This window comes from Phragmites australis, chromosome 9 (genome assembly GCF_958298935.1).
Source record: "Phragmites australis chromosome 9, lpPhrAust1.1, whole genome shotgun sequence".
Classification (NCBI taxonomy): domain Eukaryota; kingdom Viridiplantae; phylum Streptophyta; class Magnoliopsida; order Poales; family Poaceae; genus Phragmites; species Phragmites australis.
Window position 1 is genome coordinate 32,290,810 of NC_084929.1, and position 24,745 is coordinate 32,315,554.

Consider the following 24,745-nt stretch of genomic DNA (forward strand, 5'->3'; position numbering starts at 1 on the left):
CCTTGCTTTGGCTTCAGTCTGCCACGCCACCCGCCATCAACCTCCTCCACCAGGCCGCCGTAGCTAGATCCGACGAACCTTGATGCCAGAGTTTGAGCCAAAGTCGCGTCGTCACTAACCAAGCCACTACGCTAGTAGCTCTACCTCGCCAGCTGCTCCTGAAGTGCCACCACTTGTGCCTTGCTCTATTCTGTCACCATCTGCCAATCCCGGACAAAAGGAAAGAAAGAGAGAGGGGAAAGAGAGGAGATGATAACATAGCCAAGGGCACTAGCGTCATTTTAAAAGTTATATCTCCTCATTAGTTGGAAATGATTATTTTATTTGATGTGATGTAATAAAACCACGAAATTGCAGTGTCCAATAGGCAAAATCAGTGTAGACCAAACCACACAATTTGGATGTTCTGTAGACAAATTTGCCTTAGAAGTTCTTAGACAATTGCCCATTCCAAAGAACAGTCACTTCTGAAAGATAGCCTAAAATCAAGCCTGCTCTGATTGTTAAAGGGATGTTTGATATAGTTTAACACATACACTCAGGCTGTGCTAACTGTTAAAACCACGTCGGTCTTATTCCGCACTTCTGCAAGAGGCTTTCGAAAATGCTTCTGAATTTCATCAGAGGTGCTACAGCAATGGGCCTCTCGAAAACATGTCTTTAGCCTCCTCACTTTCTCAACATGTCTTTCAGCTTTTCGTTAGCTGATACCAGTTCAGCAGCAATACCTACTTCATTTGCCGAGTGCCCTGCATCTGGGACCACCTGCATCCAGAACAGGAATATAATTAAGTGGACAAAATTACCAGGGGTTCTGAATGTTGAAATGTTATTCTAGAAAAAGGAAGAAAATCTGGTCAATTTACCAAGGTTCTCCGAATATTGGCTACACGACACCTAAATTAAACCATGAGTACCATAAAAGAAAAAAATGCCAGATGTATCAAAGAAGGATTGTTTGCAACCAAACAAATCTCAGGGATCCAAGGTAAGCAAAATAATCCTCTCGTGTTACCTCGTGGCTCTTGTTAACACTGCTTAGCAAACATTGCTGCAAATCTCAATCATGCTGACAAACAAATCTCAGGCATGCTGAGAAACATTGCTTAGAAAACAGGTTCAGGAGTGTTTAGTCATGGCAAATCTTAAGGCCAAATAAAGATGTCTGTAACTACTCATTACTACGCTCTACAAAACACACCGTGTCTTGAAGCTTCAGTCTACGGAGAAGGTAGACATGCACTATCAACATTAAGAGTAAAATTAAATCCCAGTTCCCAACATGATGTGCAGATATTGTATTTGGCAGAATGGTTCAAGGATCATTTACCTTAAATTCTGCTTCAGGCCAAGCTTTATGAATATCCCAAGCGGACATCATAGGACAACAAACATCATACCGCCCCTGCAACATAGTAACTAGTCAGGTACGAAAGCGCTGATGCTTTTTACGGATTTGATTCCTGTCATGGATTTGAGATCCAAATTTTCCAGGCAACCACGCAAAGACAAAATAGTAAGTAACTACATGCTTGACCAGTAGTTTAATAAAAGTTGGTCAAGGTAGACAGGAGAGGAGAGCTGAAGACAAATGTGTAACCTGATGCACGAAAAATAATATTTACCATTTGCTCATGCAAATATTGATGTGCACACTTAGACCCACAGATGCACATGGATATTGTGGAAACAACAAAGCTTAATGACAAGCATACCTGTACAATAAAAGCCTTAATATGTCGAATCTTGTCAACATTGTCTAATAGGTATGAGTCTGAGGGTAAAAAACCCTTATTCACAAAATAGTGGTTTTCAATTCTTGCAAATGCCTGAAAAAATTGAACCATGTGTAATGTATCCATATTACAAAAGCATAAAGTAAAACACGCCTTATAGACTAATACATCATGGTTTGTAATTTTAAATACAAAGTTAGTGAAGATTTCTACAGCCACTGGTGGCAACAGTATACTAGCATCAGGGAGTAGTTTTTTCAATTGTGACTGTACAATGATTGCTTAAATGTTGCTATTGAGTTTCGTAAAAACAATGTTGATATTGTAAGTCCAAAGTAGTATTGGGCAAGCAGTATACTACAGATCCCTTCAAATGCTTTCTTCTCTCAATCTCTATATGAAGCTAAATATTAGAATAAAAACCAAAAATCAATATAGCTAAGCTAGCGAAACAACAGAAATTGAAATCATGGTAATGTTACCAAACAAATTATAGTGTTTGTGAAAGGACTTGCCAGTGAGAACTTGTTATCTTCCCCTCGTTTAATGTTATCATGATTTTGGATAAGATGTGCAGTCATCATCTCCCACATCGTCCATCTCTTAGCAGCTTCAACCTAATTGGGAAAAAACAAATGCCTGTTTATCAAAAACAATCATGCGAGATCACCAGAATATTTACACAGGAAAAAAAAAGGAACTACGAGAAGGCACCAATCAAGTATATCAGAACGCATTAACTTTCATAAGGAAATACATAAGGCTACCTGAACATTAGCATCGGATGAAGTTAACCTTTTGCTATATGCAGCTATGAAACAATTCCTCTCATCCTCAGGAATAAAATCTCTAAACGGTTCCCAAGCTGCAGATTTAAAACTAAAGTTATTAATATACTCAAACAAAAAATTGTATAGTGATATTTGTTATTTTTTCTTTCATAAAACCGGGAAGTAACATGATTTAAGAAGAAAGTAGAACACATTGCATTAACTTTTTGTATTATGTCATTTAACTTCAAGTATAATTGTTGAAAGGGATATGACATAATTAATAAAAGTTGCCAGCATTATTCTGGAACAGTGAAAAAATGGTTTGGTAATGTTTAACAAAGCTCTTTTTATTCTTACAACAAAACCCAATAATACAAACCGTCTGGGAAAATAGATGCTGCGCCGCCCTCATAGAACCAATCAAGCTCCTTTTTCCTAAGCAAGAAAATTCCTCTTAGAACAATGCCAGTGACCTAGTGAGCATACAAGGAGTGTTAGTGAGATCCATAATCTATCTTCCATGCAAACCAAATTGCTATAAAATTTTCATTGTGAAATAAAAATGCAATGGACAATAATCACTTGCCTTATCAGGATGTGTCTGGCTGTACGCGAGGGCCAAGGTGCTTCCCCATGAACCGCCAAACACCTACATTATCTCAGAACAATGAGTTCCACTACCGAAAAATGTGTAACCGAAGTTGTTCAAAAGGAAGGTAATTGCCTGCCATTCCGGGATATCAAGATGTTCCCTGAGCTTCTCAATGTCCGCAACCAAGTCCCAAGTAGTGTTCTCCTCTAAGCAAGCATGAGGAGTACTTCTGCCCGCACCCCTCTGCAATGCAAGCAGCGACAACGCAAATTAACGAAATAAATGCAATCCCTTTGCAATAATGATAAACAAATACATGAGAGCTGCGAGATAACCTGGTCAAACAGGACGATCCTATAGAACTCCGGGTCAAAGAACCTTCTGTTGCCGGGCGACGTGCCGGCTCCGGGACCCCCGTGGAGGAAGACCACCGGCTGCAAAATTGACGGGAAGAGAAGCTCATCTAAGAGAGCAGCACAACTGTATTGTACAGTTCTGAGCAATTCATCTAAGAGATGTCACAGAAATCTGAATTGGATAAAGCAAAAGGGCCTAATCCTTCGCAATTCAACACAGAGAGAAGAATAACACGCTCACATGGCCCTGGGGGTTCCCGGACTGCTCGTAGTAGATGGTGTGGACGTCTGAGACCTTCAGGAACCCGGTGTCGTACGGCTCGACCTGCGGGTACAGATCCCGCCTCAGCGGCTGCCCGGACAGGTCCATCTGCGCGGCGGCCGGGGCGGAGAGGCTTGCGCTCGCGCGGCAGCGGCGGTGCGCACCTCTCGCCTGAAAGTAACCCAAACCCCGTCTCCCTGCAGAGGCGGAACTGAAAACCACGTCAGGGAGCCGTGCGCCGCTGGTCGATGACGGTGGGTAAGATAAGGCCGAGGTCGCGGGGATCGAGGCGGCGGTTACCTGCGGGTGGGGGAGTGGGGCAGTGGACGCGGAGCGGGGAGGTGAGGGCGAGGGTGAGGGTGAGGGTGCTGGTCATTTGAGTGCGGGGGTCGAGCCGATCGGGAGGAGTGGTGTTGCGGTTTTGACGAGAGCGGTGCGGGCGCGTCGAATCCCCGTGGCGCGGCCGGCCGCGCCGCTGGGGAATCCGCTCGGGTCTGCCTTTTCGGCGCTTGCGATGGATGGTTTCTGGCGTGACTCGGCTCCGCTGTTTCACAAGCGCGGCGTAGAAATAAACTAGCAGAGCAAAACGGGGCGTCAATCCAAACAGCCCCTTGTAACGCTAAAACCCGGACAATACCAAAACGTGGGCAAAAGAATGATATTAGGACTGCTGCCATTAGGCAATGCAAAAAAAAATCAAAAGAAAAGTGATATTTGAATTACAGTCATACCAAAATTTGTTGTAACTTGTGGGTATAGTATGTGAAATCTACTTGTCATCAATTCTTTTACAGTAAAATACGGTAACTAAATTCTTATTTTATAGATCTAATTGCATCAATATAAAGGTGCAAAAAGATCTATTTGTGTACATTCAATGGACATAGCCTCTTATGATATTAAATTAGATAAATGGTTTTGATAGATCGTAAATTAGATATATGATTTTGTAAATAAAATCACTTAAAGCTTGTTAATTCAAAGATCTTGATGTGTGTGCATCCAATGTACTACTGCCCCCTCAGGGGCGTGTCCTCACTCAACCGCCAAAATGGGGGCGAGCAAAACGTCTCGCCCACGCTTTTCCTGTGCACCGTAGCTGCACATTCTCAATTTTTTGTGGGTGCCAAACTTTGGAGCTGAAGCAAATGCCAGCCAAAGGCATATTTGGTTTGGACCCAATGCTAGCCCTATCAAAAAAAATTAGTAATTCTAATGCATTTGGCTGTTGTTTGGTTGGACACCAAAAATTGGCTAGCTAAACCGACGTTGTCAACATCTTAGTGTCTTTGCACCAAAACAAGGGCCAAGTGGGGGTGCCCAAGACTTCCGCAAAAAATTGGCTACCAATAGGAGGATCCTGGGTGAGGTGGCAGCACGTGATTGGCTACATTAACTTTTGAGCCTATTGGTTATGTGCGCTTCAAATGATTTTTTTTCTCCTCAACTGTGTATTAGATTTACTATCCGTATGATGTATTGCATTTTTTTAATTAAATCTCCAAATCAAGATTCAAGATCCATATTGAATATATTTAGATGCTAAAAAGCTATTGGCATATGGGGCCCACATGTCATAAACACAATTGAATTTTTTTTGGTAGTATTGGCATGGTTACATTCAAACACCGCTAGTCACTAAAATTTTGGTCATGACCCGCAGGGCCCTGCTAGGTCTAAAGCCCTCAGGGCCTCGATCTGACTCGGTCCACTACCATCCTTATTGATGCTTTAGGGCCCAAGCCATGTTTTCGGTCGTGATAACATGTGTTGTTGCTCCCTACACCCACTCATGTAAATGCACGCCATTTAGGGCATTGAGATAATCTTTGACATGCAACTTTAACAGCTACACTTTTATGAAAAAATAATAGAAAATCATACAGTTATTGCTTTATGAAAATAGTTTTATAATTAATCCGATGATACTACGTACATATGACCGATTGACGGTAAGATTTTAGGAAGTCAAATGTTTACAAACTTAGGTAGTGTTGGTTGGATGAACGAAGTTGAATGGGATGATATCGTACTGGATGGACGGGATAGTTCTAGATGAGGTGATACAAGTAAGTTGTTTGGTGAGATGTATGAGATGGTACAGAAATGTATCTGATTGGATATATTGGATGATACGAGAACATGTTTAGTTGCTTAAAAGCCATGTATTATATCCATGTATAACTTAATTACAAACTATGCTAATTAGTACTAATCATTACTAATTCTAGTTAATTATAACTTAGGTTGTCAATAATCATCACTAAATACCCATAATAATAATTAGTTATGGTTAATAATATTTAATTGTGACTAATATTTAACTAAAAATCCTTAATAACAATTGATACGCACTAATCATCACTAACCACAAGTGATTAGCGGAGTTGACAGAACCCGCACGGGTCAGTCTACCGATTTTGCCACACGGCTTGGTGCAACATCTTCTTAGTATATTCTAAGAATCTGTAACGAAATGATGTGATTCAACGAACCAAACACCATAATATGCTCAGATCTCGCACCAACTCGTACATGTATTTGTTCATTCAATGAAGCAAACACACCCTTAGGGAGCAACCGAGTTCCTACTCAAATCTATGGAACATGGGGAATGAAAGTGGGTGACTTAAGTGAGGTTTATGAGGACGTGAATTCGGGAGAGAAGGAAAATAATGAAAAATAGAAAATAGGTGCCTGCTGGAGATATAAAAAATAGAGAAATACTATAATAGTGATAGATAATACTATAATAATATTATAGATGATAAATATTTAGAATTTCTGTTGAAGATGGCATGAACGCGTCCGGACCGCGCGCTCAGCGCTCCGAAAGCGAAGCAGACGAGTCGCCAACAACCTGCCGTGGCTCGGAGAATTTCCCACTCGTCGCCGGTCGGTGCGAGCTCGCGACCCCAACCGGCAACCGCGGAAATTTCCGCTGATGCCGACGTGCACCGGCCTGGCTCCCCGCTGCGCCGCCCAGAAACCGCCACGTCGGTAGACCGGGCGCCAGCTCAGGCCACTGGGTCGTCGTGGCCCGTACGGCCATACCAGTGTACCATTGTTTTCAAAAACTCCCTGGTCTCTTTCGCATTTACGCCCCGGAAACAATAGTAGTATTACACTACCATCCTCGTGGAGAAACCATAAAACATGTGCACATTCTACTTCTACATGGATCAGGATGAACATTGCCATCTATTTCCTGACCGTGGAAGTATTACCAACTTGGTCACCCTTTTAGGCTTTAGCTATGCTCCCTCAAGTTGCCGGCGACTGCTTTTCACTGCCAAATGCACACAAGCATACGCAAGGGCAAAACTGGTGCAAAATGTTTGGGAAAAGAATAGAAAATTAGGGATGAGATGGAGTACCAATAGATATGCATGGATCCCTCTAATTTAACTTAATTAACTAATTAGACAAATTTTTCTGTTATATTGTAAAGTTAGTTATGTAAATTGAATTAGAGTGGATTTATGAATCGCTCCATGTACATCCCTATAGGAAATAGGAGAAATTACGGGAAATAAAGGTAAAGTACTAAATAAAATGGCGTATACATATATACAATTTTACAAAAGAATTACTATTCGTTACTTAAGTAACAAATTTAGCAAATGACTAAAAAAATCATATTTGGATCTTCCTTTTAAGATTACTACCCAGTTAACCACATAAGGTTTCTATTCGGGCTAGGCAACTAAGGATTAATGTTGAGTTGGGGTTTATCCAGTCTCCAATCCTAGAACTTGGTAGGTGTGTGGGTGGAGATTCACGGTGAGCGGTGCGGTGGCAGGGATGCCAACTATTGTGGTTATAGTGATTGGTGGTAGGCAAAATTAGTGATAGGAGAGGTATCACAAATGTTAAGTTAGAGATGATGGGCTTTGGCAGCAACAATTCACTAGAGATGAGAAAGAAGATGTGATGATGAGGAGATGGTAGAGGAGGAGCAAGCAAGCACACGAGGCCCAGTCAAAGAGTGGAGGCGAGTAAATTGGGTTGTTAGTGGAAGTAAAGGATGGAGTTGGCTGTGGCTTACTACTACAAGGTTATATCATGGAGGTGCAGAAACAATGTAACGCGTGGATTCAGGTTCTAGATCCGATGCCAAAAAACGAGTGAAACATTTTAGGTAAACGATGTATAGATATAGGATTTGCTCGTTTTCATGTCTAACTTTAAACATGTCACACATTTTGTATCGTACGTGTAGATTTATCTTGAAAAATATTTTTATAATATTATATTTTTATTAAATATTATAATTATATTTTAAAAGTTATTGATGGTTTAATTTTTTTTAAAAATTAATTAAATCTTAATCAAAACGTTAAGTATTTAAAACGAAAGAAGCACGAGCATAGCAACTATTTTACTTGTCATAAAAAGTATGGCATATCACGTTCGTCTAGATTATTTGTGGCAACATATGACGTCATGATCCCTTCGGCAAAACTTGGATGGCGCAGTTGGGAATTTGCGATCACAACCTCTGAGAGTTGCATGTATTAAATTCTTGCCGAAGTTTGACTCCAGCAGGGCAGGCCAGGTCACAGCCAGCGCTGCAAGGAGAAAGTATTCAGGAGCCGTTAGCTGTTCCCCTTCCAATACCGGCCACCCATCACCACCTTCCCCTCCCATTCCCCCGCGCACTCACCACCACCACCACCACCACCACCTAATCCGCTTTCCTCTCCGCCTCTCCGCGCACCTGACCTCCTCCTCGACCCGATGGCCGCCACCCCGCCGTCGTCGCGGGACCCGTCGCCGCAGCCCCGGCGGCCGTCCTCCTCCGCGGAGGCCAGGCGCGGGGGCCTCCTGCTCGGGCGCTACGAGCTGGGCCGCCTCCTCGGCCACGGCACCTTCGCCAAGGTCTACCACGCCCGCCACGCCGGCACCGGCGAGACCGTCGCCATCAAGGTGCTCGACAAGGAGAAGGCCCTCCGCCACGGCCTCGTCCCGCACATCAAGCGCGAGATTGCCATCCTCCGCCGCGTGCGCCACCCGAACATCGTGCGCCTCTTCGAGGTCATGGCCACCAAGTCCAAGATCTACTTCGTCATGGAGCTCGTCCGCGGCGGGGAGCTCTTCGCGCGCGTCGCCAAGGGCCGCCTCAAGGAGGACACCGCGCGCAGATACTTCCAGCAGCTCATCTCCGCCGTGGGGTTCTGCCACGCCCGGGGCGTCTTCCACCGCGACCTCAAACCCGAGAACCTCCTCGTTGACGAGCGCGGCGACCTCAAGGTCTCCGATTTCGGCCTCTCGGCCGTTGCCGACCAGTTCCATCCTGACGGGCTCCTCCACACCTTCTGCGGCACGCCCTCCTACGTCGCACCGGAGGTGCTCGCGCGCCGCGGCTACGACGGCGCCAAGGCAGACATATGGTCATGCGGTGTCATCCTGTTCGTGCTCATGGCGGGCTACCTTCCTTTCCATGATCAGAACCTCATGGCAATGTACCGAAAGATTTACAGGGGGGAGTTTCGGTGCCCGAGGTGGTTCTCCAAGGATCTTACCAGTCTATTGAATCGTCTCCTTGACACAAACCCAGAGACGAGGATCACCGTGGCTGAGATCATGGATAGCAGGTGGTTTCAGAAGGGTTTCCGGCCGGTCAGGTTCTATATTGAGGATGACCAGATGCACAGCTTGGCAGATGGTGAGAACGAGATGTCGGAGCTGGGGACTAGTGAGCCTCCACCTCCACCTCCACCGCCACCACCACAGCAAGATGACGATTGTGAGGAGTCTGGGTGGGAATCAGACTCTTCTGTAGCATCCTGTCCAGCCACATTGTCATCAGAGGAGAGGAGACGGCCCGTTGGATCTCTCACACGGCCTGTAAGTCTAAACGCGTTTGATATCATATCGTTCTCAAGGGGGTTCAATCTGTCGGGGTTATTTGAGGAGCGAGGCAACGAAGTGAGGTTTGTCTCAGCACAGCCCATGCAAACGATTATTACAAAATTGGAGGAGATTGCAAAGGTGAAGAGCTTCTCAGTTCGGCGAAAGGACTGGCGGGTGAGCCTGGAAGGCACGAGGGAAAGCGAGAAGGGTCCGTTGACAATCGGGGCTGAGATATTTGAGCTCACACCGAGCCTTGTGGTGGTGGAGGTGAAGAAGAAGGCAGGGGACAAGGAAGAGTATGAGGAGTTCTGCGAGAGGGAGTTGAAACCTGGGATGCAGCATCTCGTGCACCATACGGCCACGGTTCCAGATATACCTTCTGATACTGAGTAGCTTGAAAGGTAGTGCTCTTGCTTGGAAGGAATATAGAAAAAAAAATTGGATTGAAAGAGGATGCACCTTTCTGTTTCAGCATAAGCACCTGTGCAGAGAAATGATATTCATAGTTTTCCTTAGTTACTTCTTTTTAGTAATATTCTTTCTGCAATACGAAATGCTGTCTGTTAGTGGTTGTGTGCTAATATCAATTATGAAATATTTCTTGTAGCTGATACAGTTTAAAAGGAGTGCCCGTTTCGCTATAGCATTATCAAAGCTATAATTCTAATGCTGTTAGCCATGTATTCGTGCTAAAATTATGTGTATTCATCATATTTGTACTTCACCTGTAAATTTGTTCAAGAAGGAATGTTAGCCTTGGTGTGTACGAAAGATTAAAGAGTGTAACTTTGTATATTCAATTTTTTGGGGGTTCATGAAATCAACAATCACAGTAAAAGTTCTCTTACAACTTTTTTCACTCCCCCTACTCACACTTGTAGCCTTTGTGTATAACTGTATACAAAAGACTAAATAGTATAGCTTGTATATTCAGGGATCATTTTGGGTTCATGAAAGCAGGAATGACAGTAGAATTAGAATGGCCATTGGTTTGCTGCTGTCCAGCTTAGCCAATTTAGTAACTGAGAACATTCTGGTTGATCCAACTGAAATTAAATAGGAGATGGCTAATAATACAAACAGCTTTAAGCCACAAAAACTTTTTTCATAATTTTTGTTCTCTTATAATTTTTTTTTTCACTTCCCCTACCCACACATGTAGGATGGATAATTAATGGTGGAAAAATTGTGTAGAGACTGCAGACACAATTACATGTACCATATTTGTTATCAACTTTGTTTCTGGTTTTTGAATGAATACAAAATTGTGCTGTTTCTTTCTTTTCATCTAAGCTCATGTTGTTCTCAGCAAAGTTCAATTAGAAAACAAGGTTTCCAAATGGTTGAATTTCTTTTCTTGCATGGGTATAAACCTTAAGACTCCCTTGCGTTTGTGATTAGCTTCGCACGAGGAAAATTTCATTCAAATGATGGTGCCAAAATTCAATTGCACTGTGGCAACTTGTACTCTGTTCTCACAAGTCAATTTTCAGTAGACATAATGAACACCAGCATTGGAAAAGAAACATTGAAATTAAGTGCTCTACCATTTTTTTTTTGAAAGAATTGTCATGCTAAGTATCTATTTGTTGGTTAGTTGTCATGCACCCATTTGCACTGCCCTGCTGCACGCTGTGGGTATGCTCACTTCATACTATTTATAAATATAATTGTGACTTGGCATGTTTAGCTAATCTAACTAAATGGGATAGGTGCCTTACCTTTATTCTTGTGTTGACGGGAAATAGGTAAACTTAAGTACATACATCAGTCATGCAAGTGATTGCCAAGGACGGATATTTTGGCCACTCAAGTGATGTAGTGAAAAATAGTTGGTATGCTTAATTTGTACTTCTCAGGTTATGGAGTTATTTTCACCCTTTCTCAGCGCAGTTTCTTCGTTTGATAGCACCGAAGGGCCAATATTTAGTAAAGTTACTTCATGAAGAAAAAAATGAAGCACAGTGAGTGGATTCAAAGGCCAAATTTTAATAAAGTCACCTGATAAAAAAAATGAAGTACATTGAGTGGCATTAACTAATTGTGCGGAGACAGCAAACAAACCTAACAAAATCACGATTTGGAAAATATTAAAAATGAAATGAATGCTTGGAGAAAATATAATGGTTTGATACACTGTTCATGTCATAAATTATCTTGTTTTATTTTTCAAATTACAGAAATGTTGAAATTCCCCTACTCACTCAAGACAGCTGCTGGTGCATATGGAGACAAAATTAAGTTTCCCAAATGCTGTAAGATTTCCATTTTCCCTTGTTTTGTTTCTCATGTTTTATTTCTTAGGTCTAAGGGTTTTTGTATAAATGCTAAATATTCATATCCTGCTTGTAGGATGTTTTTCGAGAAGCTCCATATGCCAGAGAAAACCAGCTCAGTGGGAGGCTTCATTTTCGCCCACCATTCATTGCATTTTATGTAATGCACTACCAAAAGTCAAGCCATCTGTTACTTTAGATACTTGCTGAGGACTCAACAATGTTGTCACAGACTGCAAGCACGGGCAAATGCACAAAACACAAGCATGTGCCAACTGCCAAGTCAAGTGCATATGCCAGTACATCATTGAAGTTATTGTTTTTCTGAATCCTACTTTATGCTGATTTGAAGCAGACCAATGTGTGGTGTTATTTGTATTCTACAGGAGTAAAGGCTTATATTGCTTAAACAAGTTGTGCCTCAGCTTGAACCTAACGACGTCTTTTGCCTCAACGCCTCGTTACATTTACTGACCTATGGTTGCTTACTCCAGAAACCAGCTGACATAATCATTCAATAGTAGGTGAACTCCATGGTATTTGGAGTTTTATTTTCTTGAACATGTTCTGTATAGTTAGTTGAGGCTTATCTGTTGTAAATTCTTCTCCCACTTCATGCATATTGACTAGAGTTCTTACTTTGATAGCGAATGAGAAATGTATAAACTACTAGAATTGTTTGGTAGGCTACCAGACTCAGCTAGACTCAGCTAGATATGAAGATAAGCTGAAATGACAAGAAGCAGCTGATTTGGTCTTTATAGACCAGCTTAATTGACCCTTTCTTGCTGTTTGCAGGTCTTGAACGGTTTCAAGGTTCATTGTTCAGTTTTCTGGAGCAGTTTTCTTGCTGTCTGCTGTCTGTAGAATTTTCAGAGCCTAGAATGGTACCGGCAATGTGCTGGCTGCTGCTAGGAAGAACTTCGTCTGAAACAAATGACATGGCCTATTTCTGCGTCGTGAGATTCTTCTTTTGAGGAAAGCCTAACAATCTTGTGCCCCAGCTAGATTATGGTTGATTAAAATTGGGGGAAAAGGGGGTAAGATTATTGTTGTATAGCTGTGTTGAAACAAAAGTTTTTTGTTGTATAGACGGCTCAATAGAAAATGTTCTAACATATTTCAGTTTGGTGCAAATAATGGTCTATTTGTTGCATAATCAGATACCTGATGGTTGTTATCCGGTCCTTTCGTCTGGGCGATCTTTTTATAATTGCATTATAATTCGCTTTCCATTGCCCAACTACTCCGGAGTCCAGCATCTATAATGATAGAATCACCTATTCAGACATTTAGCACAACAGCTGGTCCCTGATCGCGGGGCCGAAGAAGCTGACAGCTCCACTTTGCGCAAACCAGCAGCACAGTTGTTGCAAGCCTCGCCACGGTTCAACTGGGCATAGAAATATATTCATCCCTCCTAAAGATATACACATTGACAGATGGCATCAGCGACGTGGGGCCGATATCAACAAGCTATCAAAACCTCACTAATGGCGATCTCATCTCAAAATATATTAAAAACACTAGTGGCAATCAATAATACACTCCAGTATACACCTATTTAGCGGTGTTCAGCTCTCAACTTCACGTTACATCTTAAATTTATAGATTAATATAAAATGGTTTCAATCTATATTTTTAAAACTAAAATAAAAACAAAATAACTCTTCCAAACATCTCAATATATTTACCGCTCTAGTTACATAAATTTTTTTAAAAAATTAGAATCAGAACCCTACCAAACATATCCATATATTAAAAAAATATCTAGTGGCGACGCCGCACAGCTGCAAAAGATATCTAGGCTGGTCAAGACGATTTGCATACGTGCGACCGTGGAGTCCACAATGACCACACCTTGGAGCCACTAACTCACTAGTCAAACAGCGAGTGGCTCGCATGCCAGGTCAGCGCACCAGGAGCACGAGTCACCGCACCGGGCCCGCGGGGTGGCCACGGCCACCGGCACCGCGCGCACGTCCAGAGCGGCGGCGGTGGAAAACCGGCGCCACGCCGCTGTCGCTCGGCCCGTGCGGGCGCACCGGTGGACCGCGACGTGCTGCCCCGCGGATGGCGCCCGCGCGGCAGGGAGGGGACGACACGACGGGGCGCGGGGCCGGGGCGCGCGGGGACGTCGCGATCGGGGCGGTGGTTGGGCTGGCCGGGCGCGCCGCGATGGCGAGCGCTGCGCACGACTTTTCTAGCCCCTGTGCTGTTGGTGCTTGATGCTGAGCTCATCGATTTGTTGTCTGGTAGTTGGACGGGAACGGTGACGTCACCCCCACACCAGGTCCAGGGATACGGAAAAGCTCAAACCACGGGTCACCTAACCTTGAATTCAAGTCATGATTTAAAGCCTACCAGCTGATTTTTAAATGTTAGGTCCAGAGATTCAGTCCAATTCAGGCTGCGAGAAATCGGATCCACTGTGAACTGTCCAAGACGGCAAGGTTCGAAGAGGGAAAAAAGTTATAACAAAAACTGGAAACTCACAAATTTCATGGTAAATCTCTGCTCATAAAATACAAATTGATTCTCATATATTTTTTCTTCTACTTTTATCTTATCTCATCTGATAAAATCCTTTAGAATTTAAATAATTGATCCATTGTTACCGTTCACTTTTCCCCTTCGGCCTCTAACTTGTTACCGAATAAGTAGTATATAACTTGTGTTTACTAATAAAAATAAATAAAAAATATAAGAAAAATCAGCGGATAATCTTGTCCTCCTCTTTCGAATCCCATCTACAATTAAATTACAAAATCACTCTCGATATATTCGTTCGATGATACTTTGCGTAACATATCTATATTTTTAAAACTTAAATTTATACTTAATATTATTATATCTCATATTTATGTTTTTTTAACTCGCGTCACCTTGAGGTTGAAACGTGAAAACCTCGGGAATGCGACGGCTTGCAGCTGCCGCGATACGCTCCTTACGGGGAGTGCTAATCTGTGGGGCCCATGGTTTACAGGTCCCACGTGTCATGTCAGACAGGGCGTATGGTTAGGCGGAGATCTGGGATTAAATTTAGGCGGGTGGGAAGGCGACGAGCGGAGGCGCACGACGAGGAGGGAGGAGCCACCTTTTTCAATTTCCGACTCCATTTTTTTTTCTTCGTTCCTTCACCCGCTCGCTTCTCTTCTCTTCTCTTCCCTACTGCTCGCGCTCATCTCCTCCCATCTCTCGTCTAGAAGCTTCTAGAGGCTTCGGGGGGACAGATCACCCGCCCGCCCCCCATGGTCTCGTGGCGGCGCAGCGCCTCCTGGCTGTCGTCGGCCTCCCGCTCCTCGCTGGGCGGCGGCGTCGGCGGGGAGGCGAAGGTATCCCCAGAGGTGGATCCGGCGGCCAAGGAGGACGACGAGGTAGACGAGGAGAGGTGGTCGCGCCTGCTGCCGGAGCTGCTCACGGAGATCGTGCGGCGCGTGGACGCCAGCGCCGAGCGGTGGCCGCCGCGGCGGGACGTCGTGGCCTGCGCCTGCGTCTGCCGCCGGTGGCGCGATGCTGCGGTCTCAGTCGTGCGGCCGCCGCTCGAGTGCGGGAGGATCACCTTCCCGTCGTCGCTCAAGCAGGTGAGGCCTGACCGGACCTTGACGTCTTCATAGTAGTTGTTTTTTATCTGTTTGTGTAGCCCGGTTCGCTGGAAATTGTTGTATGATTTGAGGATTTGGGGGAAATGGATCGTGGTTGAACGTTTTTTAAGTATCCGTTTCAATCCTCGCCAAAAATAAAAACAAAAGTATCAAATCCCATGAGTGGCTTCGATTTGAAGATGTAGATGCAGGAAATGTTTTCTGCAGTTTGATTCGATCTAAGGTGATTTTGAGGGGTCAACTGTTGGATTTAATTTTGTGCTTGTTATTTTATTTTTATTTTATATTGTCGTCTATCTCTGTTTAGTTTGTACGCAGAAAATTGAGAGAAGTTTATCTCTAATTGGTATATGCGTTCTCATGTGTTAAAAGGATTGAGCAGATCTATGATTGTATCCTAACGATTTGTTAATGTTTTTTTATTGTTGCAATGTTTTGGTGCGACGTTAGAATTTAGGAGTGACAACACGTGTTTATCTGAATTTTATCCTCTTTGTTTTCTTTCTTTGTTTGAATCACTCCATATTTTTGGTAGCTGATGCTAATAAAGTAAGGTAGTAGTGGGGAAAGTTAGCACAGAAAAAGGAAATTTCTTTATGTTCATATGTTATGGATGGATTTGGTTCTGGTCTGTGAATAACGATATGCTGATACCTAAAAGCTTACTTCTTTGGGGGTTTCTACATATTGATTTAGTGGTTGTCTATATTTTTTTTGCACAGCCTGGACCAAGGGATGCACCGATGCACTGCTTCATCAGGAGGAACAAAAAGAACTCAACTTTTTACCTCTACCTCAGCTTAACGCAGGGTAAGTAAGCTTGGATAGTTCTGGTTCCACCAAGCTTATGAGTACATGATATTTCTTTTGCTTTAATAGGTAGTACCAAATAAGAAATTAAAAAGGCTAATAGCTGACTTTCTGAATTTCCTGATCTACCGATGATATGTGACATTGCATGATTCATGATTGTATAAATAAGGGTACAGTACAACACGAGTATGGTATGTAGCCATTGCAGCTTAGGACTTGTGACAAAGAATAGGCGCAGCACAAGTTGATCTTTTGGATGTTCTTAGAAATAGTAGTAAGATGACTGGCAAGGAAGAAAACTGTTGGCTAACCCAGGGTTATTGTATTATTAAGTTGCATGTTCCTGAGGTAATGCGTGTGTTGAACCTTTTCTTGGAAATATAGTATTAGTAGCATTGTTTATGACATGACCCGTAATTGATGGATGTTTCTGGATATTGGAAGGTTATTCATGTCTATGTTTGATCATTTTCTTAGTACCTGTATGATCGATCCTATTAACTTGCTCTAGATATCGTGGCAATAAAATTATATGCATTCTTCTTTTGTCATGGACTGCATGAACACTTTTTTCTGGAATTCTTAATTAAATATCAGACTGCAACCTCATGTGATCTTCAATTAATGTTGGCAGCCCTAACAGATAAAGGGAAGTTTCTTTTGGCTGCTCGAAGGTTCAGACATGGAGCACATACAGAATATGTTATCTCTTATGACTATGATGATCTGCACCCAGGAAGCAGTTCATATGTTGGAAAGTTGAGGTAAGGTCTAATAATTCCAGAACCCAATTTTTCCTTGCTTACTGCTTGATTTGTTTATTGTGCATGCCTGCTAGATTAAAAGTCCATCTTTTGATTATATGTTAGCCGAGGTCACTATAACTATCTTGTGGTCATAGAGCCATAGAAATTAGGTGTTATGTAAATGTGACTTGTTTCCATTGCGTGCTTCTATTATTATTCGAAAACTTTACTGAATCAACGTATCATATCTTTGTTTCTGCTAGTTAATTTGTCTACATATATTATCTCTATGCTTATGCATCATCATGTTCTGCGATTGAATCAGTTTATGAGCACATTGCTAGGGCGTGCGCAGCTTCCCAGTTTTCCGATGATATATAGGAGATTCAGTTAACAATGGCACAAATCCTGCCAATTCAGACATTGAGTTATAGTGGCCGCAGTATACTAGTATAGCACTAGTTTTGAATTCTGATAGCATTATAGCACACATTTTCAGAACATGGCTATTTTGATTTCCTAATATCCTACACTATAACTTTTGAGCTGCATTTACATTGCCATTTGCCAATATAATTTCCTAATATCCTAGACTATAACGTGTGTATTTGCCACGCTGACGTGTGTATGGTGTCGTCACGCCGTGCGCCATAGGCACTGTAAAGTTGTGAAGGTAGTGGGTCGCCTCCCCTCTCCACGCTGCCGTAACAACTATGGAGTTATGGCCCAATAATAGTTTGGCTGTTTTTCATTGTTTTTCACATGAATACTTGTTGCATATAGCTATTTGAATCAAAACAAGGAACTGAGTCAATCTCTTGGGCATTCTACTCCAAATACTGCCCTATTTCTGGCCAAGTTGGGGGGGGGGGGGGTTGGTTAGACAAACGCCATTGCCTTGCCTCTGAACTTCCGTTAATAGAGGTTGCATGCACAATTCATGCTTTCTGTTTTCATGCAGCTCATGCCTTGCTTGTTTCCTTTCATACTGGGTACAGCAATTCCATAACCCACTCTACCTGCCATTGCTGCCACCACCACTCGCACATGATAATATCCCATGCGGTAGTTTTCTCTCACATATTAAGCTGCCATGATGGATCAGTTCTCCATCTAGCAGGATGAGCTGCTCCCATAAATTTGTTTATATGTAGCCTCAAAGTATGGCATGTTGGAAGTCTTTTGAAGCATGTACAAACTTGCATTATTAACAACTGTATTTGTTCTGCTTACAAGTAGTATCAGGGTCTCAGGGAGCAATGATTTTATTTTTAGTCATATCATCATGGTGCCAACCTTGTTGAAAAGTTTGGCCCATCCATGTATATTTTCAGTAGCATGAATTAATACCTGATCCAGATCTAGATCTAGCCCTGTGTTTTTAAAAATGCAAGTTATCCCTATACTAGTTTGCACTGCCTCCCTTTCATTGTATTGGATAAAAGAACTGTGAATTTTAAAGGCTTTAAGCATCCTTATATCTAGAAGAGAGTGAACTGTAGAAGCTGGATGAGATACAAACATAATCTGAATAGTTGTGAATTCCTGTAAATGTCACTCAACCTAAAACTTTCTACCACTCCAATATTGATATAGCGGCAGAGAAGCATCAGTAGGATGTTGTACCTTGCACGTTGAATTTTCTTTTAATTCTACAGCATACAAAAGCACCGCATGCAAAATGCAATAAGGTGAATGTGCAGTTGATGGGAGGGTAGGCAAATCTCATTGCAGCATACAGTTGCTTGGGCTAGGTTCTTTCAGATCGATCCATATTTGCTATCAATGGGACATCAACATCTAGAGTTCTGGATTTTAGGAAGTTCAGTTTAGATTGTCATCAGCAAATGCATGCTACATTCCAAGTCCTAACCGAACCAAAACTATTCCTGGAATCCTAGCCTAACCTTTATGGAGGGACATCATCTTTCCACCACTTCCAATTGCATTTGATCAAGCGTCAACTGTGAAGTAGTCAGGAGTTTTCATTGATTAATAGTCATAGTTTGGCGCTTTATGCAAGTTATTTTGCTCCCATAGTCGCTTATAAACAAGAATGCTATTTTGATCATGTAACTTCTGCTTGTAGATCTGACTTCTTGGGGACAAAGTTCATCATGTATGATAGCCAGCCACCATATGATGGTGCTAAACCTTCTAGGAGCCAATCTAGTCGCCGCTTTGCAAGCAAGCAGATAAGCCCACAGGTTTCAGGTGGCAATTTCGAAGTTGGACTAGTGACCTATAAGTTCAACTTCCTAAAATCAAGAGGACCAAGAAGAATGCAGTGCAGTATCCAGTGCCCTGCAGGTCAGGGCACTGCATCAGATCCATCCAAGGAGAAAACGCCTACTCCGAGTTCCTTGGATCTAAAAAACAAAGCTCCACGATGGCATGAGCATCTGCAGTGCTGGTGCTTAAATTTTCACGGCCGGGTGACTGTCGCCTCCGTGAAGAACTTCCAGCTCGTCGCCACTGCTGGCTCTGGTGGTCCGTGGGGCGTTGGAGACGAGGAGACAGTGATCCTGCAGTTTGGGAAAATTGAGGACGACGCATTCACAATGGACTACCGGCAGCCTCTGTCAGCCTTCCAGGCATTTGCCATCTGCCTTACCAGCTTTGGCACGAAGCTGGCTTGTGAATAAGTAACTCGGTTGGTTTATCAGTTATATGGGGGTTCACGTTGCAGCGTATAGTCTGAACTAGCATGCCCTGACACGGGAGAAAAGGCGACAGGAAATAGGGACAGACGTTGTCCCTAACTGAACTGTTTCTGTATCGCGTAATGGTTGACTAATATGGATTTGCTTCTATGTTGTTGACGAGCTGATGTACTGTTGTTGTAAATGGCACTCCCTTTCTTTTGGTGAGACTGCACAGAATGCCTATGGCCCTATGCCTTCAATCGGGTGTGCTGCCAGAGCATTTGCACGGGCGCTTTGAGCCCACCGCTGCCGAGGCGCTGAGCGGCTGAGCCCCACAACACGCACGATCGTGGAGTCGAGCACGATGAAGACGGCCTGTGGAACCCCAGATCTTGCATGCGGAGGTGGAGGCCGAGGGCGCGGATGGTCGAGAACCAAACAACGGCCACAGGAGAATCTCGATGTGCCAGCGACATATATGCCTAAAAATACCATAAAAGTTCATGGAGAAGGGGAATAGTTAACCTAAGTACCATACAAAATTTCAGACTATAAAACGATCTATAAAACGAGAACTCAAAAATAGAAATTTATGCCTTGGGTGGTCGATAAATCAAATACCGAACATGGCCGCAACCATGAGAAATCTCGATTTACCGATGGCATAAGCACTAAAAATCCATGTAGAAGGGGACTGCATCAACCCATCATCCTGCAAAATTTCTAAATATGATGCGATCGGTAGACGGAGAAATAAAAAACAAATTGACACCGGAGGTCGTGGTGGTACGCTGGCTCAGGAGAGAAGCGGAGGGCTGCTCGCTTCGCTGGAGAAGATCTACGGCGGCGGCGGCGGCACACGAGACGTGTTTGTGGAAGTGCCTCACCCCCGCTTAGTCTTCAAGCATGGTTTACTATATGTCTGTTTGGTAGAGCTTCAGCTGTAAGGATTTTTAAAGTTGTGTATTCTTAGCTTCATAAATTTGTGAAGTTAGAGTTATGGATACATTAAGGATATTTTAGGTGAGTCATCTTTTTTATATTTTAGACTAAAAATTATAACTTAAAATCACTTTATTATAGGCTACAACATCAAAATCCGATGTGGAGCAACGTTGGAGCTCTACCAAACAAGATCTACGTCTCTGTTGCCGGAGATCTATGAGACAATGACCTACACCTCCTTATCTTGCCGACAAGTGGAGCACACAATTCCAGCAGCATAATCGATGATCTCACGGCCAGCTGGTGTAATATTATGCTTCCTTCACATGTCAATGTCCATGCTTTTGCAGCTAATTTAGTTAAATCTTTGTCATGCATCATTGTAGGCCAGTGCCAATAGAACGCATGCGACTAATGTTGCTGGGGAAATGCAACTCCGTAATATGGTGCGCATGTACGGTCTATCTCGGCCATTCATGCCTTCCACCTTATACTCATCTATCGGTTGATACTCTCACCTATATGTTATGACCTTTGTGGGCTTGGGCTAGTAAGTGTTGCGTGCATGAATATTGGGTTGGGTCGTCTGTGAGATTATAGCATCATCTCTGTAAGAGTCCGGCAAAACGGTGATGTTAAATAGTACTAATTGCTTGAGCTGTAAGAACATAAAAAAAAGTAATGACGGAGAACTTAAAAACCAGGTTGGATTCCCGTGGAAATCCCTCGCCTTTGCTATCCAATTCCTCCTAGATCATATAGATCAAATCCTTGTTGGGTTCGTCCCATTTGATATCAGAGCTGGCTTATCCTCAACTCCCACCACCACCCCACTCACCACCGGTTGTTCGATGAATTGCTCGAGTTGGATCGAGCGATCTGGCGACCTCCAAGCAGTATGACGAGAATCAATACACCAAGCCTCTCTACATCTCACGACAACAACATCAAATCATGGTGCAAGAGAATCAATCCGCGGACTTCATCAAGAAATACACCAAAGATAGGAAGAAGGCAGAGGCTGCTCAGCTCGAACACCGACAATCGTTGGAAACCATCCAACAGTTTGGAAGCCATTGGAGAACAAGGTGGAGGATCTGCAACATGTCATCGTCAATCTTCAATAGTAGATCCGCTAGCTGTAACATCTCACCATTCCATCACCGGTCACCACGGTTCCATCACCACCTGAAGTGTCGACACCCATGATTGACTCGACGACGACATCGCTCTTGGGGATGCATACACCATAAGCGCATCCTGGGCCTGATGGCCACCGCCATGATCATGAGCACTAGGGACAGGCATACGGGTCGATGATGACTTTATTGCCAACCGCGGTCATAGGTACGCCAACACAGCTCAAATTTGTTCAGTTGCCATGGGCACCCATGTCCCCTTCCACCGTTCCATAGCATTATAGTAATCTCAATTTGGCAATCACATGCTAAGCCTTGATTCCCATGCTTTGATGGCGAGGCACCTCAATTTTGGAAGCGGAAGTGTGAAGACTATTTCGGAGTTTATGCAATTCCGGTGGATTTCTAGGTGAAATTGGCAACGTATCACTTCACTGGGCAAGCCGTCTTATGGTTACAAGCTTAGCAAGAGTTCTCTTCCTGAAACGACATGTGCATGATATTGGTTGACAGATTCGGTATTAGGAGCTCATTCGCCATCTATTTAAGGTGAAGCAGGTTAGTACTGTTGCAGATTACATGTCTCGCTTTGAACCTCTCATGAATCAAATTCTAGCACGCAACCCAGCATATGATCTTGTATTCTTCACAACACGTTTTGTGGATGGTTTGAGAGAGGATATTCATAGTATGATCATCCTGCATCGCCCTCATGATTTGGACAATGCATATTCTTTGGCAACAATACAAGAGGGAGTCCCTGCTACTCCTCGTCTCCGTTCAGACACATCCTCAAGTCTCAAGACACGTACCAAACTCATGCTGTCACTAAATCTTTCCACTGCTCTTGGACGCCTGTCTTTAGAGGGAACATCTACTGACAGATGTGGAGTGGAGAGCGCAAGAGCATCGGATAGGCGACCTGTTGATGATAAACTGGCCTCACTTCGGGCATATAGGAAAGCAAAAGGACTATGCTTCAAATGTGGTGAGAGATGGATACCTGGACATAGATGTGCTGCCACAATCCAACTGCATGTAGTGGAGGAACTATGAGAATTATTTCAAGGGCCTGATCTGAGTTCAAGTGATCTCTAATCTGATGAGCACACTGAGGATTCTCTATTGGCCATATCAGTTGTGGCTCTGAATGGAATTGAAGGTCCTAAATCAATTAGACTCTGGGTGCTCATTGATGATCAAGAGGTCATGATGCTTCTAGATTCAGGCAGCACACATAGTTTCATCTGTGACAGAATTGCTAATAAATTGAGCAGAACTAAGATTGATATCCCATCAGCTACTGTCAGAGTGGCAAATGGGGATATTTTGCAGTGCAATCAACAAATTCTTCAGTGTGATTGGTGGGTGCAGGGATACTCATTCCAAATAGATTTCAGGATCTTACACTTGGACTGCTATGATCTCATCATTAGCATGAATTGGTTAGAGACCCATAGTCTCATGGTGCATGAGTGGGACAAGAAACATGTGTCATTCTTCTACAAGGACCATATGATCTCTTTACAAGGTGTGACCCCAAATCTGGACAGTTGTTCTATACTGTCTTCCTCAGAGTTACAGAAGGTTTTGCACAAGAATGCCATCTAAAATGTAGTTCAGTTATGTCTGACATCTAAATACTCTAGTTTGTTTGAAGCACCTCATGACTTACCCTCACACAGATCATGGGACCACAACATCCCTTTGTTTCCAGGTACACAACCAGTGTATGTTAGATCCTATAGACATAATCCAGCTCAGACAACTGGGATTAAGAATCAAGTGAAGGAAATGCTAAAGGATGGACTCATAAATCCAAGTAACAACCCTTTCTCATCACCTGTCTTATAACTAAATATACCAAGGGGGATTGTTATGACCTTCGTGGGCTTGGGCCAGTAAGTGTTGCGTGTGTGAGTGTTGGGTTGGTCCATTTGTGTGATTGTGGTGTCATCATAAGAGTCTGGCAAAATGGTGACGTTAAATAGTACCGATTTCTTGAGCTGTAAGATCACAAAAAAAGTAATGACGAAGAACTCCAAAACCGGGTTAAGATCCTGTGGAAATCCCTCTCCTCTGCTATCCAATTCCTCACAGATCTTTTTCTATATCGAATCCTCGCTGAGTTAGTCACACAATGCTATGATTTTTTTCACCTACCTCTCCAACATTAATTCTAACGCAAATAAATGGTCTTGATAGACCATGTTGCCCACCACGTTGCGGAATTTCCCCTTCCATTGTTGCTTCTACCGAACACCCAAAAGCAAGATCAATATTTTGAGGCCATTCATTCATCATATTGCTTCTAAGATGTGCTTTGTCAGCATGTGCGTATGCATATCAAGTTACTTCAACAACGGAATAGCAGTCTAATTTCAGTTCACTATGCAGATACAATAACATACTGTTTTTAGATGAAGGAAATATGACTTTTTTCTTTATACCAACACGATGTCAGGACGTGTTAGCTACTTGATCTAGGGGGAGATCCCGGGATTGGGGTCTTACAAATATTCTCTGGGAAAATAATTTTGGGAAAAAGAATAATGTTACTATGATGTAGACTAGGTTCATGGATCTTGTGGGCTGAAGGAGATCTAGTTTATGGTTCACAGTGGACCTGGGCCATGGACTATGCTGATGTGGCAGGTGACTAGGTTAAAGGGTGGGGCCGATGCTAAGGTGGCATCAACGTGGCGCTGATGTGGTGGGACACACGTCAGCACAGGGAATGTGGTCGCCAGGGTGGTGCAACGATGTCAACAATGGGGGGACCCATCGGAGAGCTCGCCAGTGGCGGTTCCTAGCCTTGGATTGAACCGAGAGTTGATCTACGGAAGGGGAAGGGGCACGACAAGTCGACAACAGTCGGAAGACACAGCGGATGCCGGCTGTTGCGTGCATCTTTGGCAAGCGGCAGGGCTGGCGTCAACTAGCGCCAGTGGATGAGCTGACCTTGCGCGCGTGCAGGTACAGAGTGAGCAGGAGAGAGAGG

At 43.4% G+C, this 24,745-nt stretch overlaps 3 protein-coding genes across 4 annotated transcripts; 2 read left to right on the forward strand and 1 right to left on the reverse strand.

The window, feature by feature from the left end:
* Window positions 1-379: 379 nt before the first annotated feature.
* LOC133929218 (proline iminopeptidase-like) lies at window positions 380-4,411 on the reverse strand. Its single transcript, XM_062375892.1, has 11 exons — window positions 4,020-4,411; window positions 3,699-3,930; window positions 3,437-3,535; window positions 3,234-3,344; window positions 3,096-3,158; window positions 2,889-2,982; window positions 2,504-2,601; window positions 2,252-2,353; window positions 1,716-1,829; window positions 1,331-1,405; window positions 380-765 (listed from the first exon to the last, which is right to left on the reverse strand). Exons 1-11 carry the CDS (start codon window positions 4,394-4,396, stop codon window positions 670-672), a joined length of 1,461 nt encoding a protein of 486 aa, XP_062231876.1. The 5' UTR covers window positions 4,397-4,411; the 3' UTR covers window positions 380-669.
* A 3,837-nt stretch (window positions 4,412-8,248) lies between these two features.
* LOC133929216 (CBL-interacting protein kinase 19) lies at window positions 8,249-13,084 on the forward strand. Of its 2 annotated transcripts, XM_062375891.1 has the most exons (4): window positions 8,249-9,976; window positions 11,756-11,830; window positions 11,928-12,371; window positions 12,650-13,084. In XM_062375891.1, the coding sequence occupies exon 1, from the start codon at window positions 8,460-8,462 to the stop codon at window positions 9,966-9,968; it is 1,509 nt and encodes a 502-aa protein (XP_062231875.1). In that variant the 5' UTR covers window positions 8,249-8,459; the 3' UTR covers window positions 9,969-9,976; window positions 11,756-11,830; window positions 11,928-12,371; window positions 12,650-13,084. The 2 variants fall into 2 exon arrangements, with proteins under 2 accessions (XP_062231875.1, XP_062231874.1); XM_062375890.1 differs by having other exon boundaries at window positions 11,928-13,084.
* Window positions 13,085-14,896: 1,812 nt separating this feature from the next.
* Window positions 14,897-19,879, forward strand: LOC133929219 (tubby-like F-box protein 9). The gene is made up of 4 exons (XM_062375893.1): window positions 14,897-15,435; window positions 16,179-16,266; window positions 16,904-17,033; window positions 19,105-19,879. The coding sequence occupies exons 1-4, from the start codon at window positions 15,103-15,105 to the stop codon at window positions 19,658-19,660; spliced, it is 1,107 nt and encodes a 368-aa protein (XP_062231877.1). The 5' UTR covers window positions 14,897-15,102; the 3' UTR covers window positions 19,661-19,879.
* The last annotated feature ends 4,866 nt before the right edge of the window (window positions 19,880-24,745 follow it).

Bases quoted from the DNA above. Each gene is read 5' to 3' on its own strand.
- LOC133929218 (XM_062375892.1), bottom strand. From the start codon at position 4,396: ATGGCAGCAGTCCTAATATCATTCTTTTGCCCACGTTTTGGTATTGTC. The intron at 3,931-4,019 runs GTAACCGCCGCC...CGTGGTTTTCAG, and splicing joins CCCCACTCCCCCACCCGCAG to TTCCGCCTCTGCAGGGAGAC. The intron at 1,830-2,251 runs GCAAGTCCTTTC...CAATTTTTTCAG, and splicing joins AAGATAACAAGTTCTCACTG to GCATTTGCAAGAATTGAAAA.
- LOC133929219 (XM_062375893.1), top strand. From the start codon at position 15,103: ATGGTCTCGTGGCGGCGCAGCGCCTCCTGGCTGTCGTCGGCCTCCCGC. The intron at 15,436-16,178 runs GTGAGGCCTGAC...TTTTTTGCACAG, and splicing joins TCCCGTCGTCGCTCAAGCAG to CCTGGACCAAGGGATGCACC. The intron at 17,034-19,104 runs GTAAGGTCTAAT...TTCTGCTTGTAG, and splicing joins TCATATGTTGGAAAGTTGAG to ATCTGACTTCTTGGGGACAA.
- LOC133929216 (XM_062375890.1), top strand. From the start codon at position 8,460: ATGGCCGCCACCCCGCCGTCGTCGCGGGACCCGTCGCCGCAGCCCCGG.